Source organism: Opisthorchis viverrini, assembly GCF_000715545.1.
Source record: "Opisthorchis viverrini unplaced genomic scaffold opera_v5_43, whole genome shotgun sequence".
Lineage (NCBI taxonomy): Eukaryota > Metazoa > Platyhelminthes > Trematoda > Opisthorchiida > Opisthorchiidae > Opisthorchis > Opisthorchis viverrini.
The window spans coordinates 1,643,260-1,664,624 of record NW_008751699.1 but is presented as its reverse complement, the minus strand read 5'-3'; the positions used below and the strand labels follow the sequence as shown (position 1 = coordinate 1,664,624).

Genomic DNA, 21,365 nt, shown 5'->3' with positions numbered 1-21,365 from the left:
TGCACTCGTACGTCAAAACGCATTCTACCTAAATAGATGCTTTAGGCCAACCAAATTCCATGGTTAAGTATCCGGGCTACTTGCTGATTTTAGAAACATCTGAGATGCTTGCTCAAAGTAGCCAACTCTACTTTTTCCCCTGGGCTATACTTAGAAGGTCAGCATTTGCTGGTGATCATCTTATACCTGGGCTTTCGCGCGTACCATACAATCACCAACAGTGAAGAAGAGGTATTTTTATTCGTTTTGATCTTTCTTCAAACTGGATCTTCTTAAAAGCAATCCAAACGAAAAGCCACTTGTATACTTCATATGAATGGTCTTTGCTTTATGGAGTCACACTAGTTGAAAGGCAAATTTGAAAACAACTGAAGTTACCCTTGTTTTGGAAGTAATGCGCAACATCCAGTTGAGTTTCAAGTGAGTTTCTCTAAAAAAACGAATTTGTTTGAAAATGAGTGTAATTCGCTACCCTTATTTTGTTCACCTGAACTTTTGTCCCTGGATGTCGTAAACCAAGCCGATTCCTGTGTACTTGTACGACAACGCCTGGACTAGTATTTCGTACCTTGCCCAAGTTTACTGACCGCTGCATCATACGTTTATTGTATTTAATTCATTGAGTAGTCTATTCCAAGCGCCCGCTATATACACCTCTTTTCCCTAGTCATCAAAACACTCACCTACATCCATCTGCAAACTAATTTGGTTCTTTCGAGAGACCCACCTGGAACACAGCTGAATCTCTCGTTTATGATGTTCTCAGGCAACCTTATGAGTAGTACATTACAAATATACATGTGCCGCGATATTTCAAATATCGTAGCGACTGAAACATGAGGCGGCCTGGTGCAGCACATTCAGTTGCCTGAGAACATCATAAACGAGAGATTCAGCTGGGTTCCAGGTGGGTCTCTCGAAAGAAGCAAATTAGTTTGCAGATGAGTGTATATTCGCTAATTTCGTGCAATTTGGTTTCAAGTAGAGCATAAGGTTGACGGAAACCCGGGGACTGCGCCCCAAGAAGGGCGAAACCGGTCGTGGGCTGTCGACGGATTTTCAGCAACCTTATGAGTAGTACATTACAAATACTCATTTACATAATTTACTGTGTGTGAATAATCTTCAGCGCTTTCACACCGCGTGGATCCGGATAAATGGAACAAAATGTTAGAGATTTGTTTCGCCTCATTAGAACACTAAGAGGGTTCATTGAGGAAAGGTAATTTGTGGAACTACGGTTTGCACTTTGCTGCTTCAACCTCTCGTTCCTGCCAGCTTAACCTAGATTCGAGTTCTCATGCTTATTACTCTGCCACTGAACTGTTGGTATGGGTGCCAACCCCTTCTATGGAGTGACATAAAAAGCTAGAATAGCCTATGAATTATTGAATGATGAGGAACGTTGGTCGGTTATTTGCACGTATGCGCTCGGGTTTGCTGAAAAATAAGTTTTAAAGTAGGGCTTCGCAATCACACGTAGTCGGGAGATCTGGAAATGGAATACAAATTCTACAAAAGGCGGTTGACTGCCGTCAAAACTGAAAGTTACAAAACAAACCAGATCCATTCATCGTCGTGACAGCACGGAGAGGATGGTATTCACGCCGGTGGAACCGCTGCATCCCACATTTCGTTCTCACACAATACCCTGGGCTTTAGCCAAAGGGACAAACTGTGCGCAAAAACCTATGAAGAACTCACTACTCTGTGCGTCACCACGCGGGGTAAAGATCTCTTTTAAGCGATTGTCGGAAATTCTGTCAAACCCTGCTTTTTTGCATTGGTTTTTAACGCCCTAGCAAGTGCCAAATAATGAGAAGCTCGGATGAATTGCTATAATGTCCTCAGTCACTTTGGACGTAACTAGCTGCAAACTGCCGTTCGCCCATACATTCTATGCGTCAGATACAGCATAAATAATCGTCCGGTCGTTGTTAGGTCAGTAGACATTCCCCTGCTCCATAAAATGCTCTCGAGTATTTTAAGATACTGACTTGTCGAATTGATAATCCGAGATGTTCAAAGCTCTTCAGCACCATATTAAGCAGATCTGTAGGCCGTCTTTTCCGTGACCAATGCTTACTAGAACTCGTTCGACATAAGTTTGTTGATTCCTTTCAGATCGTTGGATTGTATGGGACTGACAATCACTTGTGTGAATTGTTGTTAGGGCAATCGCAGTGGCAAATCGCACTGCATGACCTGACACTCCCAGCGTATTTAAGGCTAATAAAACAGCACAAAATATGCCCGTCCATAAAGTCGTAAGATTTACATTTTGACCATTCAAGCATTTTAACCGAAAAAAATACTGTCAGTTAGCCACGAAGTCTACATATAATGGTAATTTTACCTGGATTCCAACGTTTTTACGCCTAAAAAATAAAAGGTTTTGGATTAACATGTCACGCAATATTAATGAACTGTGAAACAATGTAGCGACACCAATTTCAAGCTGGAAAAATTTCTCAAAGGTATGCCATCTACAAAACAGAAAAAAGCAACAGCACATATGCGTCAGTTCTCTGCAGGATTATACACATAAATGATCCCATCAATCAATGAAACAGTGATTTTATCCAAATTTCAAAGTTTTACCAGCTTGCAAATAATTTTCTTCGAATTCGGTCTTGTGGAAAGAAGGGTTTCAGTTTTGACACGTACTCAGTTTTTACGCTTTATTTACTGCTCGTCCATCTTAACAAATTACTCAGTGAGGATTGGGAGAAAAGTTGTTGCATGAACTGGTAAACATTGATTACTGATAAAACACTGGTTTATTTTTGCACCAGATAAGAAATGAACTAACACAAACAAGATGATTGCTCAGAAATAGCAGGAAAAAATCTGTATTTTTTCAATTTTATTTGCAAATGTGGATATAAAACTCTAGTTGGTTCGTACAATCTTTGACTCAGAAGAGCTAAGTGAATGACAAGGATAGAACTCAGGGTACTTTACATCAGCAGAAGACCCAAGAAAGTATGAACGATTCACAACGTCTTACTGCTAGTGGATAAACTATCTTTCCGATTTGTATAAGAACATTACATCTGCTCTGTTGAAAATTACACAAACTCTTAGCTGTCGTGGTCCGTTATTCTGCTCCTAAACAAAATGAACCCAAGATATTTACCGATCATCACCATGCAAACTGAGCATAGTAACTGCTCTTGGTGAGGTAACAAAGGGTATGACACAGATATCCCGTAAATATTACTTGTGATAGTAATTAGTGTAGCCGGCTTTGTTGACGTTCAGAAGCACCCTACTTGTGTATTGATCGCAACTGGCTACCTTTCGGATTTATTCGGCCAGCAGAACGCATGTCAGTAGAACTCATAGGCTTAGAAACGTGTAGTTATCCACCGAGAAGTTCGGAATCCTTGCAAGATGCTTGTTTAATTTTTTCGTTTATTATCTCAAATGGTATGGGCTTAAATCAGATAAGATGTGAATGCTACATGTTGTTCCGGGGAGAGATGGTTGAGGTGCCACTGAATTTAGCTGTTTGTTTGCCCCAAGGAAGGATAAATAATCACCTAATCTGTTTTCAGTGTTTAAACCGAACTACCCATGACGGCGTAGTCCTGTTTGTGTAGTCACGCTTGAATGGTTCTGTGGTATTGCAGCAATGCGCATAGTGGTTCTTTTTGCACTCAAGACATTTTCAAGAACCAGTCCTTCGGGTTAAGGCTCAGCCAGTGAAAGCCACAGTGGTAACGCAGTTGTGGTTCTGTTAAAACGAAAAGACAAATATCAGCTGCGCTGTTAAATCCTTGGCCAAATAAGCCCTTTCGTCCATCTCGTAGATGTCTTATCATGTGTCTTATGATGTATCTAATCATGCTGCAAGCTCACAGTTGTTTTTCACATGTAAAAACATCTTTAGTTGTGCAAACAGGTACAAGTTACGCATATTTGGTGATCATCATATCATCGGCTGCATGACATCAGTGTTCAGTACCGATACTCCACAGCCGTACAACCATGAGCTTTTTGAAAGCCTTATTGTGATGAAAAGAATAAGGGGAGACGCGGGAGGAACTTTGTGCTAGCTTACTACAATTATTCCAAACTACCTGCACCTCCTGACACTCATTCAGCCGATCTGGATAGAAACTGACAACACGATCGCCACTGACATCGATTGACTGGCATATCTTGCAGCGTCTCCAACGAGGCGCATTGAGGATCACGCATCCTGGAAGGTGAGTAGCAACGACAGCACCCAAACATTTCGAGATCTCTTTCAAACCCTTCTGTCAGGTCAAGGCTTGGCCACTTCTCTGCTTCTGTCACCCTGATTTGGGCTCGAAAAACAGTGCTCTCCTCTGCAAACGGTTAGGCATACACTACACCTGTCCCAACCAACGCAGCTTCCAGTGCTGGAAACATTCATTAAAGTACATACCCGCTGCAAAACTGGAAACTAGCTTCCTTTTCGCCTCGTTGCGGATACACCGACACCAACAAACACGAGCTATAGTTCTGAGACATATTGGTTTGTTGATTCTCGTAAGGGTTTTCAGATCTTACGTTCTCATAAGTTTCATCAATATAAATATTTTTAACTTATGGGCTACCAAGTACATATTGCAGTACAACAAGCAAATGTGAAGCAGAAGGAGTAATGTTACGTGCCTGCAAGTATCCACACAGGTTGAACCAAAGTGGCTTGCTAATATGGACAGATTTACTTGGACTTTCGACTGTTGAAGCTAACAAGTTAGCATTTATGCCCCGCAATACGTTTGATAGGATTTATATGTGTGCCATCTTGCTTGCCTTGGGTTATCAAACCAGAGTTGTGTTTGTGATTTATTATGCCCCCTTCTAAGCCTTACATCCCACCACAAAACTGGATTAAACTCCAAATTGTACTCCGATGAAATAGCTTTACGCGAAAAGGTAACACATTTTATAGAACTTGTTATGAAGTTCGCTACTTCAGGCCCGAAAATGCAATGGTCACAGAGAAACTATTTAACTTGCTGGAATATGACGCTGCCTATTCAACCATCCATTTCTAAGTGTGCAATAAAATACATGCGGAGCAATAAATGACGAACGGAGTTATGGCCACATAAAGGTCAGAGCGTTTCCAAGATCACCCGAACGTCAGTTGGAGTTTAATACTTAATAACCTACGGAAAGCAGCGTCTTCACAAAGTGCATTGTCATAAAAATACCAATGGATTAATATTCTCTCAGTATACAATTAGAAAGGTAATCGTGGACCTTGTCAAAACATTCCTGAGCTGCGCCCTAGCTAACTGGATAGGGAACAGTTTTCCGGGACCGTTATCCAGCGAATCATGGTTATCCACTCCATGGCTGGTGACGGGCAATTTTAAAAACAAGAGCATCCGCCTGTGGATAGTATCAGGAGAAGCACCAAATCAGAAAGATGTTTCAGAAAAACTTCCGTTATTTGAGATCTGCAAAACCCTGAGCCCTGCTTCTCGAAGGCTCATAGTGACCGAAAATTTATTTTTGACCTGGTCAGTGGTGCATGCAGAGGCACCTTCGAATAATGATCACACTGACTATCCGTTGAAAACTGTCCCCTTTGCACATTTGCTCCCAGGAGTACTACAAACTCGTCTTCGAAAACAAAATTATAGTCACCGCCTCAAACGCCACAACTGTCCTTACCTTTCCTTACTTTTCGGGTTTGAACACTGTGATGATACCGCTGGTTTGACAGGCTTGAATTCCGATCATCAAGGTGCAACCATGCCAAGAAGACAAAAGGTTAGGGGTAAGGGTACTGAGGAATGAACCTAATAAGGTAAGGTAAGGTGCCTTCTGTCTCGAAAGCCTAAAGGCAGAAGTAAACTGTCTAACGAAGATCTTTTTACCTGTGAAGATAGCAGTACATTCTTTATCCTAAAAAGGACAGGTAGAAAAGTATTGACTTTAAAAATGCACGTTGCGATCGGCCGGTTGACCGTGACCTGAAAACTTTTAACTCGAGTGAATCGGGTTGAACAGCCATCTTTATTCTGTTCGACCGTCTAGTTCAATTAAGATCAACAAAGGTAGATGCGTTTAACGGTGTTTGTTTGTCGTGTCAACATAAGCGGATACAGACTGCTTTTCTGAAGTTGAAAAAGATGGGTTTTATCGACTATGCTCAAAGAAGCATAACTGGCTGACAGCTACACACCACGCACATAATCAGGAACCACTAATTCAGTTTTGTGTCCAAAAGTGTCTGTCCCACACCAGTTGGGACCATCAACACAGACACTTACACCATGTGATTTGAAAGCCACCAATTGCACACCAGTTAAAATTCAGTTGAAGTTTATAGTTATCAGTTGACGTTGCAAAATATCAGCCAAATATTGTTGCTCCTTCTGTAGTACGCAACTTGATTCCGGTCATGAGATTGTAGGCAATCCCTATATACTTTCACCCGTGGTCACACTGACTGTTGCACGTAAGTTCATTTTATCTCCACCAGGTTTCTTCACCTGAAAGCTACCAAGATTCTTACAACCACACAGATTGGGGTGAATGAAGCAGAATTCAACGAGCTGCTATGTGAGCTTTTGGGACCATAGTTCATGGGGACATAGCTGATGGACATCCGAGTTAGTTGAGACATCCTACTGATACCGAAAACACATGTCAAAACTAGCAGTCCCAAAGGCCTATGCAGGTTTCTTAAACAAATGCAGTCAAGAGGCTAAAGAGTAGAAAAGGATACCATATGGCTACGAAAGATGACCAGATGCAGAGGACCTGCGCTGCTGGAAACAACCCCACCTGTTCAGTCGATTTGATCGAGTGACGGACGTGGAACCGTGTGAACAAGACAGATGAGGAAAAATATGGAAAAGCAACTAATGCACTGGCTAGTTTCTTCAAACTGCAGCTGGCATCCTCTGGCGAGCAAAGGTGGCTTTCACAGACCTTTACTTGGTAAAATGAACTGCTGTGGTAGGTGCAGTAAGCTCTTGTTCGCATCCAGTGACATTAGGCAGGGATGCCCTCTAAACGCCTTTGTTAACAATTGGCTGCTTGAGACTTCGAACAATACCCCCTCTTGAATTTGGTTTTCACAAGAAACTTTCTTGAGTCCCAGTCAAATCTCTAGTTTTCAATTTTCCTCCTTCTTCACCAAGTGAAACACAAGGTGGCTACTGTGCAGCACATTCAGTTGGAACATGTCATAAACAAGAGATTCAGTTAGGATCTGTGTCGCCGATGAAAACCAAATTGTTAGATACATGAGTGTATTGTCGAATTTGATTCAAACTTGGTTCAAATAGAACATAAGGTTGACGAAAACTAGAAGGCTGCGCCTGCCTGATGATCCCTCCAGCATAGCAGAACCGGTGGTGGGCTGTCGGAGAGCTTTTAGCGACAGGGAAAGGTCATTTTGAACAAGCTGCGTAAATCTGCAAATGGTTTGATGTGCACCATACAACTGTAAAGTCCTAATTACCTCTACAAAACTGGGAAGTTTCAAGCCAGTGTGGTAGGTGAATCCGTCAATCCGGGTAATTGTGCAGGCTCCGGTGGTTAGGCTTTGGATAAGACCACTCCGCCAACCGAATGCTGCGACATATTTTGCAACCTTTCACGTCTGTGCCTACCGTGTCCCGTCATTTTGATCGCCAGTAGTGGATCGTGCTCTGTGACGGTGCGATCGGTACTGCAGTATGGATAGAAAATTAACTTGTTTGCTGTAAAGATAAGCAAAACCTCCTCAGTCTGCGAATCGTTAGTTCGGTCTAGTGGGAACCAAGCAGAAAGTCCTAGGACCATGGGCAAGATAATGACGCTTCAAAGGCCACGTCTATTAAGACTTGTAATTCGTATGTCAAAGGTCGTTCTACCTCGCTGAGTTCGAATGACCTAAGAGTGAATAGGTTGTGATCGGCAGCGAAAGTAAACCGCTTAAACGCAAACTCATTCGAGCTGGCATCTGCTGAGTGGGCGTCCTGGATCCCAGCTCATCGCTGTCTTACTCCGCTGACCGACGGATCAGTCAGACAATCGTAGTCTCTCTCAATCAAAAGTATTTTCAGCCGCTCGCCTCATCAACCAAGCTTAAGAATTCAGAATTCATTGACTAGACCATCGTTACCAATGCCTGGCTATGCCTTCGGTGACCTCCAAAGTTTCGATGACCCAAACTGTAGTAAAACAAATTAGCCTATCCTTGGTCAGACTTTAACGGTGGTAAACTAACTGACTAGACATCTTTGAAATACTTTGCGGGGAAGTAGTGCTAACTGGTACAGTGGTCCTGTTATGTGAAATCAGCGGTCATGCTTCTGTTGACTGAAAATGAGGATCCAATGATCGACCATGAAACAAATTTCAATTCATTCTAATGTGTGGGTCTTATCTGGCTACTATCGCACTGCTTTCACTGACCTACATTTTCTGATCTACTATCGAAATACGGCAGTCGGACACTGCTGCATTTGTTCATTACTGTTTTACGAAGTTTCGAAATCTGGAATCAAAGCATATTAGCTCTTGTTTGAGTGACACTCGTACAAGCTGCGCCTTCACGGAACACAAGGTCAAGATTTGATTGGCAGTGCTTTGTTCACAATAACATTTCCCGTGCAAACAATCACGAGCCATCGTTGTTGTCACAACAAGAACGTTTTTCTTGCTTATTAACCAGTTAGATCATGCATAGCAAAATTCAACAGAGGAAGTTTTCCTGACTTCGAAAAAACTTCAGTCCATGACGTACGGTCGGAGTTTATGGAATTTTACATTTTTCATCCAAGTTCTCGATGAATAAGGTAAACCGATTAGAGATATCTATCAGCTGCACACTGAATGACCTTGTCTTTTGGATAATACAACGTTAAAAATAAGAGCACAACGGGTAGAATATTGAACGAGCTAAGTTAGACACAAACTCCACTTTTTAATCTTCTTTGTTACATTCAGTTTGACTTTTTCTTTCATTAAGATGACCATGACGGTCTGATGACAGGTAAGATTGACAAAATTAGCTTGGTTTAACCCATCACGAAGTAAATGCAGGAACCAACACCTTTCATAATGTGAAGATGAATTAAAGGAGAACTCTAAAACTTTTCATTCGCATCCCCTGATTACCATCCCTTATGTATGCCCAAAAAGGCTTTTGATGAACGAAAAAATCATTGGTGGAACGGTTCATTGTTCTCCGCAAAAACGTAACGCCTGTATCGTTGAGCTGAACGTTTTGAATAGCAGTTAAAATATGCGCCCGTACTTGGTCAGTTAGATTCTCAGTGCAAGACCCCTAGAAAGTAAACTTGAAGCCACCGACAGCTTCGAAACTATAGGAGTAACCTTTATTCCTCAAGCTTCGGTGACCCGTTAGTGCTGCAAACCTCCATCCACTCCGCGTAATGACGAGGGTGATGTCGAAAGGTATCCAAGACCCCAATATTCGGAGCTCCCCGAGGGAGAAACTTGCCAAACTGAAATATAAGGATGAGACTATTCTTGTTTTTTTTTCATAAAAACAAGTACAACTATTTATACAAAGGCTTATCATGATCATCCAGTCCCCGAGTATGTGCCAGACGCTAAGAAAGCGCAAAGTCATGTACAGCCTTCGAACACGCCTCTAGAGTGGCATTCAAGGTTTTGGATAGTATATGTATCTCGGAAGTTGAATTAGACTTGTCGGCACTGTGACAACCGAAGTCAACTCGGAAAACTCAAAACCCAGAACGTTTGCCGATTTGTGGCATGAAAACCTACATCAACCATCTCAAATGATGCGTGCTTCATAATCCAGTGGGGCCGTGTTGTTTTTTTAAGAAGTGGCCTATTTGTGTGGATGGACCGTGAGATCTCTGGCTTCTTCAACACTGATGCCTCAGATATGAAGCTTCAGTAGGCTGAACTAGTGACATAGAAGTTGTGGTATTCGATGAGGGAAAAGCTAATTCGCTCCACTAATTCGCCCAACATTGCAAGCAAAATGGCCTTGACATGTGCTACACATGGCGAGTTTCAACCAGCCCATTTTGTATTGTGAAAAACCCAAAGGTAAAAGAAACTGAGATGGCAAAAGGGAATGAATTCTTTTACTAAAGGTTTGGGCACCGGTGGCGTTGTTTGTCAACCAGGATTGGGTTCACTTTACCTCAGTTATATTGAGTAAGAAACACTGAATTATGTAGTGGCGGGTTATATATTTTATGTTTTGTTTTGTTAACCGATATTGATGTCATTCATACTGTCATTTTCTACCCAGGATGTCCTGCAGAGTGTTGAGGGTAGGAGATCGGACGCTTGGGCTGGGTCGGTCCTAGGTTCTGCGTCCAATTCCACTTTCTCGGTATATTTTTAAATAGTCTGACACGGTTTACGACAGCGTAGCAACAGCGTTCTCTTAGGTTGTTGTCGCAAACTATTATGGTGAAGGATTTTTCACTTGCATAATTTTTCAACTGAAGATGCTGTGCAAACACTGCCTTATGTCACAACATTTTATATATATATATGTTTTGTTTTGTTAACCGATATTGATGTCATTCATACTGTCATTTTCTACCCAGGATGTCCTGCAGAGTGTTGAGGGTAGGAGATCGGACGCTTGGGCTGGGTCGGTCCTAGGTTCTGCGTCCAATTCCACTTTCTCGGTATATTTTTAAATAGTCTGACACGGTTTACGACAGCGTAGCAACAGCGTTCTCTTATGTTGTTGTCGCAAATTATTATGGTGAAGGATTTTTCACTTGCAAAATTTTTCAACTGAAGATGCTGTGCAAACACTGCCTTATGTCACAACAGATCGATGGTTTCAAATTGGAGTTCACTTACTAAGCAGTACTTACTGGAATACCAGAAACGTACTCACTCTGTAAGAATCAAAAGAGCTGAGTTTGTATTAGTGTCTAAGGTACTTCATAAAACTTACTAAAAAGTGTCTTACGAAGCTCTTTTATACCTAATGCTTCCGAATGTCGCTTACTATGTGAGGTAGAGATTTTAATAAAAAAACGCTATCAGGGCTTCACAAATTATCTGATCAATTGGCTTTCGTCATCAGATTTCACTTCCTTATCGTACGCCTCCCGGGAATCTCTGCAAATATTTTCAGGCTTGTAGATGTCCGTATTCGTTTTTCATTTTCCTGTATCTTTTCCGATATTTCCACTGCTGTTGTTTGCAGCATTTTTTATATATTCTTATTGGACGATATGGCTTTTCGCCGTTAAACTATAACTCCTGCTCTTCGTTTTATCTTTTTCACTTGTGAAGTTATGATTCTTTCGGAGGAACTTGAAATCTTAAGTAACATTAAACTACTGCCGCCACTGGCAGTAGTAGGAAATCGTTTCTAGGGTGAACCATCTAGTCTTTCACCCATGCTTCACGAATCCATGAGAAAATATTAGGGCTTCACACTATTGTATCATCCCCCGAAAAAGGAGTTTATAGTGGTTTGAAATCTAATACTTAACTGTGTGAGTAGTTTGGAAATTCCGTATTATTTAATGTCGTAATGCCACGTGATGTAAATTGAATTTAAAAAATAATCCTTGGCGTGTGAGCGTTGTCCTTTGGGAAATTGTCACCATAAGCCGGAACTTCTATTATCCAGGCAAATTACTGGCGCACTATCCCAAGGTATTTTCCAGAATAGAGGTTCATTACTGTGGAAGTTCTGTTTTCGATCCGCACCAGGATAAGTATCCCTTTGAAATTTTGCAATTGAATTTATAAATAAAAGAGCTGATTTGTTTTGAATCAATACAAGTTTACGCAGAGCAGATCGGTAGTCCTAGTTACTCCGCTATGGTCGCTATGTGTCACAATGCGGCATACTGAACCATATAAGCTAGAAGGTTAAGATTAGGGGGGGGGGCAGTGGCCGATCAAGTTTTAAAAAGTCCTACTTCAGCCCGATTAGGTAGTAAATCCCGATAAAACAAAAACTTTTCACCTGCAATTCGGCAAACTTGTAAACTTTACATTTTCAGCTATCGCTATTCACCTTGATATGATTTTTAAGAATCAAAAACAGTACCCTGAAAGTAGTAACCAACTTAGGAGACACTGGGTACATTCGTTTGGACAACTAATAATAACTTTCGTGCAGCTTTGCATAACCTTGAAAGTTTTGGCACTGTTTAGATCCGGGTATGGGTAGAACAACTTTCTGCAGTGAACATACTGGCAATGTAGGATAAAAAGGGAGAAATAAGCCGTAGGTGTAACTGGAAATGAGTTTTATTTACGGTTATATATTGCTTATTAACACAATGATTTTTATCGAATAAAAAACCTACGAATTCGCAAAACATGAGGATGTATCACGACTGAGCATGCTCAGTCAAGAAAATATATATAGCGAGTTTTTCTCATTTTTCCATGCAACTGATAAATTCGGAACACGTGATTATATGAGCTGTCTACAGTTGTTGACAAATGCAATTCATCAACTGTACCTGGTCCCTACGTAGGAGAACAATGTGGCCTGACCACATGTCACACCATCTGTGGGAAAACATCTGTGGGAAAGGTTCCACACAGCCATTCGGATCGTGACTAATCCGATCACCAAATCTAAACTTTGGATCAATGTTGGAACATGCTCACTATTTTATACCCCATGGCGATGCTGACTTGGTGGTTTGGAGATCCGGGCTACGGAGGGAGATCCTACCTAGACAACGAAAGTGGTGAAGTTCAAAACAGTTCAGCCATGATTTATTTACTTTATTTTTGCAGGTAGATGGAAATGTTCATTCTTCTCAAAAGGAGAGTCCTCTCCTCAAACACGCGATCTGCTGCCTGGTTACCATCTTCCCCGTTGAAAGGGGCAAATAAATGGATGTGGATAGACTTCTACCAGGAATTCGGTCCCATTCGTCAGTTTCCCATTCGCTTTTCCAGGATCTTAAAATAACTGATAAGTTTTACAAAGGTTCTTCGTCAGTCCACCACAAGTTTTATTTTTTCTTGATTCTCATCAAGTTGGCATGGGAAAATGTACCATAATAAGAGTGCATTTAAGACTAATTTGAGACCCACAATAGTGAAACTTGGATTTTAGGGCGAACGTATAACTGTGATAAAGTAAGAGGGAAAGAACAGTGAACGATAACCAGCCATGATCCTATAAGAGTGCATTTAAGACTAATTTGAGACGCACAATAGTGAAACTTGGATTTTCGGGCGAATGTATAACTGTGATAAAGTAAGAGAGAAAGAACAGTGAAAGATAACCAACCATGATCCATCTCCCGTGCAAGAAATTCTACCTAGCTTAGAATCGGTTTTCCCGCGCAGAACTAAGCCTGAAACACTTCACTAATGTATTCGGATCACGCTGTCCCTTTCTCTGATGATTTTGAGCTTTGCCAATGATGACTCAACTAAAACATGTCGAAGGTTATAAAAATCAATGCACCTAGTGGGGTCAGTTCGCCATAGCTCATCTAAAAGTACCACTGTCAGTGTTTTTTCAACTCCAGTAACGAGACCATATCCGTACTACCTTGATTATTTCCAGGAGTATGTCCTCAATGTTACAAGATGTTAGGAGTTTATTCGCCAGTATTATCGTCATAATCTGTGCCACATAAGCGGTCGATTATCACAACCGACCCAGCAAACACGTTGTTTGTCATTCTATACCGTCATCTACTTATTGTTATTACTGTGCTTAAAATCCCGTGTTCGGTTTATGTAGCACGTGCAGTGAAAAACGCTTAATTAAGGCGGACGCAACTGGTTGCTGCATCTGCCGAATTAGGCACAGGTAATGACTCAAGATCAGTTCTAGCAAAACGTGTAAGACCAACAGAATCGTCCAAATCAGGGCTGCTCAGTCCTCAAAGCAGATCATTATCTGTCAGATTACTGCAACCCAGATAGACTAGAACAGAGACAGAGGTCTTCTTCATTCGCTGGATCTTGTCAGGACATGTTTGTTGCAGATATGAAGCGTCTCCTTTGTGGGTAAACTCCTTATTCCGGATAATATGGATAACTGGGATGAATCGCCGTTTGACATAAGCAAGTTTCTCACGGCCAATGGTTTTTGCGGATTCGATAGCAAACGACCTGATTGCCACCTTACATGGGAATCCATGTTTCATTTGAAGGAGCCTCTCTCACCTATACAAGCGTAGCCACACACTTTCTGCGTCTAGCACCGCTAACCTTTTCTAGGGAGAAACGAGCTTTGAAGGCGCCCATCAGCAGTAGAACCCCACAAATTGGCTGAAAGATCGCTTGGATTGTATTGGTTTGATGCTTACAATCATGGTGTAACAACAAACCCGTACGTTCAAACCTACCACAGTGCACATGGGAAAAGCTTTATGGTTAGCTACAAAACACTTCATTTCTTGATCAAGGAATATAAGGCCGCACATAAGTATAAACACAAATAAGCATACTCATTTATGAAAATAAGTATAGTCACTTTTTGTAACCAAGTCCCATTGAATACAACATACATCGTAGTCGTTTTAGCCCCATATTTGTTTTTTACTGAGATAAGACAAGGAACAACTCCCTAATAGATGTTGCTTTCATTGGGGCATCTTGACGGGGTCCATGAAAATTGCCCAGTAATATGGCTGTGTCAGTCAATTGTCCTAGTTGCCCTCTCATAAATTAGGCATATTTCTGTTGGTGGTCCGAAATGTCAATTGAACAGTTTTCGAGATTTTGTTAGTATGTACCCGCTAATGTTTCACGCGTTTACATTTGCTCCATCAAGTTTGACCGATGGTAACCATGTTTGTCGGTCAATGAATGGCTAGTCATACCACACGCTATCGATCTAGCTGGTGGAAAAACGCTCGCTACTTGTTGATTCAAAGGTGCAATGACTTATGAAAAGCATTTGTTAGGATTCTATCTCATGATCTGTGTAATGGTCTGATCAAAATAACGCCAAATGCCGGTGGGGTTACGTTCGCTACATAAAGTAAAATTCCAAGTCCAAAAATGCTCAGACTAGTGCATGTGCGGAAACCCAAAAGTTTCGCTCAATCGCCAGTAGAAACAATGAACCCGAGAAAACCTAGTTCGGAGTGATACATAAGTGGGCAAAAAGTTGAAGTGTCTTCTAACCGATGCAATGTTGAAAACTATCAGGCATTCATTAGGAATTCCGCATTTGGGCTGAAGGTTGTTTTCAAAATTTGAGAACTCTAGAAAATTCACAAATCCGATCAAAATGCAGGCTTTTGAACAACCATTGTAGCACACGACAATGTGCTGATATCTTCTAACGCCAGAATTAATTCAATTTCATATATGTTTGTAATGCACTACTCACAAGGTTGCTGAAAATTCGTCGACCTTATGAGCAGTGCATTACAAATATACATGTATCGTGATATCTCGACTATCGTAGCGACTGAAACATGAGGGCGGCTTGGTGCAGCACATTCAGTTGCTTGTAAAAATCAAAACCGAGAGAATCAGCCGGGTTCCAGGTGTCTCTCGCGAAACCAAATTAGTTTGCAAATGAGTGTATGTTCGCTAAGTCAATATCAGTCTTCTTGTTTAGTGGTCCATGCTTCACCAGATTTAATGAGACTAAATATTCAAAATTTCCAAACCAAATGCAAGGGTTACAAGGCGTCTGTTCAGTTTGCTCGAAGTGTATGACACACGTTCTTTCTAATTCAATGTTATTTTTTTTTGTTTTTGCCGGCGCTCAGTCACCTGTTATTATTTACATTTGTATACGCAGAGCATCCTGTTTAGAGCTCAACGTGAATTCCAACGTTAACCAGTGACGTCAAAGATATACCTACTGAGATGAGTAGGTGAAACTACGAAATCGGTCAAATGTCATCGACATCGTCATTTAGAAATCTCACACGGACGACTATCGGCCCATCCATCGAATTCTTTTTATCGTATTTTGAACAACTTTATTCTTGTAAAAATTTGGTCTTTATAGCGTATTGGGAATCCAATGTCCAAGCCGTCGGTGCAAAAACCGGATAATGTGGGTCATGAACTCCACCCGGATTCATCACCACCCACGAAAAGCGAATGTCTCAACGTGGTACTTCTAGCTACTTTTACCAGTCCATCGATTTCAACCAGGCGAAAGTCTTCCACAACATAACAGCAAGCAAGAAAGCTTGGTAGTTGATCATGAAATTTGTCAGATGCCCTACACACGTGTGGTCACCATTCTGGACGATGTAAACCGTGCATCTTTGAGGGGTAGTCTATCTCAACATGCTTGCTCTTATATAATTAGTAATGGGTATCTCAACGCTGTAAATTGAGCGATTGTTTATAAACTATTTTACCTCGAATGTGAAGTTGCAACAACCAGAACAATATGAGCATACTAGATCATACAAAAAAAAATGTACATCTGTGCCCCATTGATAGGACAATAACACAGTTAACTATGAAGGCATAAGAACTTCAGTCCCATCTGTGCAACACAGGAAATCAAGGTAGAAAAAAGACGCTCAGATTCGAATGGTAAATTGGCTGGACCGGAATGTTCGACAACAAGAAACTCGAGACCCCAGGACAAAACAGAATAATAACCATGATAGCAGCTCCCAGGCGGAATTCGTGGGAATCAGCCAAACTCCCCAGGAAAAGAGACTGCAAATTATTAATGAACCATTAAGAATGAAGCAAGAGCTGTACTATCGATAAAAGAAAACAATAGGCCAATCAAACAACTAGGTGGGAGAACACAACGCAAAACATATCACAAACGGACCAATCAGATTCCCACGAGATGCTTTATGAACAGCAATTCATGATATATGCTTAAATACACTCCTTACAAACCAAATAAGTGCAAACAATAGGAGGAACAACGCACCCAACAGCATACCGTTGGCGTCGTCTAAAATTATGACGGAACTTTTGCAAGTCAATTTTCAAGTTTGGTGGACGGATAAACGGTCGCCCCATGAACTACCAATAAATACACCCAAGCTGCACATATTCTAACAAATTTCCAGCATGTTGGCATAGGCTTTATAAATGAGCTGTGTGTCACAAACGGCAATTGAATTTCCAAATCGCTGGCACTTAATACGCCATAATAGCTTTCTAGTCAGTCGGCGATATCCACTTTTGAACTGAAGCAAACTTAGAAGCTAGAAGAGGAGGGGGCTATTTTATCGCCTGTTTTTAAATTACCTTGTGTCCGATCATCAGAGGCTAAAGGAGTTAATCCGAAGCTCATCTATCACGGTTATAGGCCTGCCTAATCGTTGTTTGAACGTTTCGGTCTGTGTCTTTTATGCTCACCAACAAGAACTTTCTCAACTACTATCACACAAGTACTTCGCTTAAAACCAGCCTGTACAATATGCGGTATTCATGTCCCAGTCCAAGCATTTTATGGATTTACAGAAACAATTTTTATTTGGTAGGCTAGATGGATAAGAATTTAACACACCAGTCTTGCTTTCTACAAGCACAAATCTCAAGCAAGTAGCAGCGCGACATCCAGTAGTCATGACTCACCTGGTGACCAGCTGATTCATTGGTCAAAAGTGAAACTATTTAATCGGTTTTGGTGCACACACAAGCTCAAGCTTATGAGCATTTCTGACCTGTAGATTTTCACCTGGCAACGACATTTTACCCTTGCCAGTGCGACTTCCTTTTTCGAGAAGTATAAGGATTGTGTTGGAGTGTGCTTTGATATGCACAAATCAGATGTGCGCGTCAAAATTTGAGCAAACGTAGAGTTGTATCAGGTAATTTAGGCATATTGTGAGAGATACTTTAGCCAGCGAATAGCTGGCAATGCGTGTAAATCTGGTCGAATAAGATAAGAAGGCAAAAGTAAGTTCCTTCTTCGTCAACCGGACTACCTAGATAAATCAAAGTGGATGTCAACTCATTGTAGGAGCAACCATCAGTCAGATCAATGGGAAAAACTACGAACGGACCGGATTCCCGTTTTTCTCATTTATGTTAAAACGATCATTCAGTGATACGAAAGATTTTGCTTACTTGGCTACATATGGGCCGATGATGCACTCGAAAATGAGGTCACCAACACAAACCACACGTCTCGCTTCATCCACTTACGAACTTGTACTCACTCCAGGATTCGATCAGGCCGGTGACCTATTCAGTTGACTGTCTATCTCAGAGACAAACCTTACGAACTAAAAGCCTACCATTCCCTGTGTAATTTGAATACTACGTGTGTACGAGGCAGCGATGGAAAACTGAAGGTGAGGTGGTTCAGCGTTTAGAGCGCGAATTTACTGACCGAAATGTCCCTGTTGCCAACCGAGCTTTTGCATCTCGACTTCCCCTGTCTAGCTCAGGAAANGGAAACCTGGAAGTATCCCAACCCTCGTGCTTCTTTCGGGTGGCATAGCAGCTGGGTACCGGAAGAGTGTTACAGCTGAATGATTTTTCTTATGAAGAACTGGGTAAAGGTGAGAACAAGGCAGTCAGGCCAGTTTCACGTGTGCAAACCTATATTTGATCGTGCCCCTCTTGCTTGATTAATACGCATTCACTCGCGCGTGAAACACCTTCACCGGAAGGTTTTAGTTGGCATAAACAGTACTTGTGCATGTGTCACACTGTCGTATCTGTGTTTATGGGTGCAAACTGTTCGAACACACGGAAGCTCGAACCATCAATCTCAGATGAATGATTTGACCAGACAGCAATATCACCAGGATCGGCAAGAGTACACAGATACTGCAGCCCTGATCCCCTCCAAAAGCATCTAAAGTTCATTATTTCGAAAGTAATAGCGGACACGTTCTACTTCCTCAGAGAGGAAGCATAAGTGGCTTCAATTGTGATTTGTGGCAATTACCTAGTGGTAGGTTTGATCCGTCGCAACTGCCAGAATCACAGGATCCAAGTGGACATCTTCCCACTACTCATCGTAGGGTGGTGGATTGGGGACGATCTAAATGAGTCACCGTAATGCCATCATCTCCACCGACCCTAGTTAATAGCAATCATACTACGCACGGAACGAGCCAGGAAAAACGGAAGATCAAGTCATGCTTGACAACTCTTCGCAGCCCTTCAAGCTGGTTCGTTAGCTAGAAAATTAGGCTAATGAATTGACATGGGTATAGGAAATCTGTCAATCAGGACAGAAAGCTGTAAACAGTAAAATTCACAGTGGACTTAACTGGTCAGTGTTAGTAAAACTCACCGAATTCTGCACGGAGCCGTGTAATCAGAGTTTGAGTAATTGCCGGTTCATTTGCCTTTGATCAGTGGCCGGAACATCCAACATGAGCGCGACGTAGATAAGCATTGTGCAACACTGTGGATCAATGGATGGATGTTCACTTCTTGTTTGTTATCATACACGTTTCAAACAATTCGAACTGTATAACAAGTACTTTTTCTGTGATTATTATCTGCACGTTTCCTGAAAAAAAAGAGTTTAACCGTGTATGGCACGTTTATATCACAGCAAAATATATAAAAAATCTTGCCGCATCAAATGTGCAAGCTCTCACCTTTGAACAAGAGTGCCGATGAATCGCTGCTTCACAAACTTTATTTTTTATTTAATTTCTGGGCCCGATGGCAGTGACAGTTAAGCAGTTTCGTCGAGCTTAGTGTGTGTCACCACAGTTAGTGACTTAAAGCTCTTCCAGTTTTCTGTGACAAGATAAAACTTTAATTATTCTCCGCAAAAACGACTATTTGCATCTAAAGATTGTTCAACATTTTCTCGAAGAGGGAGTGATTATTGAATTGTGAGAGTTCTCTGACAGCCCTTCTTGGGGCTCATCAGGTTGGCACAGTCGGTGAATTTCTCCCTGAACCCAAAATAAAAGCGATTTGCGGAATACACCTACCCGCACACCAAATTGATCTTAACTGAAAATTCATCATTCGTCCAGCAAAGGAGTAGTTGGACGAACTCTTCATAAAATCTCTAAGGTAAGTTCCCAGGTGTAGCGTAGACAGCGTAACAGCAGCTAGTACTATGAAGTTGTGTTCATTTATAAGTACAAATGTTACAAGCCTTTTAGGAAAAAAAATTACACAATATTTTGACTCTGTTCATAGAGCTTCGGAAATATCAATACTGCAATTTGTGGTTTGTGGATAAAAGTAACCAAGTAGCGATCTCGTCGTAAACTTGAAATTTAACGTGGCTGAATTACCAGGAGAGTGCTTCTTACCCACTGGAATTTTCTGCTTCTTTTTTTCACAATTTTTTGGGTTCCGTGTTGACGGTTAGTGAATGCCTGTTTCTCCGCGCTGGCTATTTTCGTTTTGTTGCACTATATAGACTGACTGTGCATCTCTGATCCATGGTATTCATTCCGGAGCTGGTCTTTTCCAAAAACAACTCTTGCGAACCACTTCACATATGTTCCTCCCCGAAACCACTTCGAGTAAGAACATTTGATGGTATTGGTGAGGTTGTCACATTTTTTGGGAAAAGGACAACTGATGTCCTGTGTCAGTATACATAGTATGGCGTGTTTCTAGGGCAGATGTATTTGTAGCAAGACCTCCTAGATAGGAAGGGAGGTTTTTTCCTTGAAAACGCTCTTTGCAGTGCACAAAAGCTGGCTAATCAAACAATATATCAGATAGCAAGGTAGAGTGATTGCCCCCTGAAGGCACAGTCAAAAAACTAACTGGTTAAACTTGATCTTCTTTTTAATTTAAATACATGAGACCCGAAACCTATCTATTTATCTGTTGCTCGAGTGGAATCTTACACTATCAAGCGAATCAACCGAGAGGATGAACGCTCAGCTCGAGCGTTTCCTCAATGTTGCGGTTGAATAATTTCGTTTTTCAGTAGCAATTTACTTGATTACCACGGCTCAAACTTTGAAGCCGTCCACAAGTACACACGTGCTCAGTTAAAAGCACTTGCCTCTAAGGCTTCTTCCCTCTAGTGGCCTCTGTTCTTCACAGAATGTACGAAGGTTTGTCAAGCGAAAGCAGTAAGCAATTGCTTTCAGTGTGCATAGTCCGACTGTCTTCAAAGACTAAAGTTGCCTGATGACCATCGTATCGAATCCTACCATATTAATATCAACTTTTCACCCACATGTTAAGTGCTCAAGGTGAGTTACAGTGTCATTGCATGTCCGAGTAAACAAGACTCTGAACAAGACATATTTGAAGCTGAATGGTTGTTCATCTGAATCGAAATTCAGGGTAAAGTTTGCTGGAATGCTCATTTCTCATTGGAACAGACTAGTATAATGCGACAGAACCAGACCACTCAGTGGTCATCTCAGCGTGAGAACTAAGACATCAGAGTCCTGTCAGGTCCATTAGATCAATTGAAATACAATGCTAATCTGGTGTTTCTAAGCCGATGGCTCGGGTCATGTGTGGATGGGAACAAAAAACGATTCGCATTTTCCTCGAATTTTTTTCCTACGAAA

At 41.4% G+C, this 21,365-nt stretch overlaps 2 protein-coding genes across 2 annotated transcripts in view; one reads left to right on the top strand and one right to left on the bottom strand.

Moving 5' to 3' along the window:
• The window catches only part of T265_03164 (hypothetical protein), a gene marked incomplete at both ends in the record, with an annotated part of 41,851 nt that overhangs the window by 16,299 nt on the left and 4,187 nt on the right, over positions 1–21,365 (bottom strand). The window contains one exon of the mRNA XM_009167577.1: positions 13,148–13,182. Coding sequence (XP_009165841.1) covers positions 13,148–13,182 — 35 coding nt within the window. The remainder of the gene's footprint in view (positions 1–13,147; positions 13,183–21,365) is intronic.
• T265_03163 (hypothetical protein) overlaps positions 18,237–21,365 on the top strand; it is a gene marked incomplete at both ends in the record, with an annotated part of 5,812 nt that continues 2,683 nt past the window's right edge. Inside the window, one exon of the mRNA XM_009167576.1 lies at positions 18,237–18,363. Coding sequence (XP_009165840.1) covers positions 18,237–18,363 — 127 coding nt within the window. The remainder of the gene's footprint in view (positions 18,364–21,365) is intronic.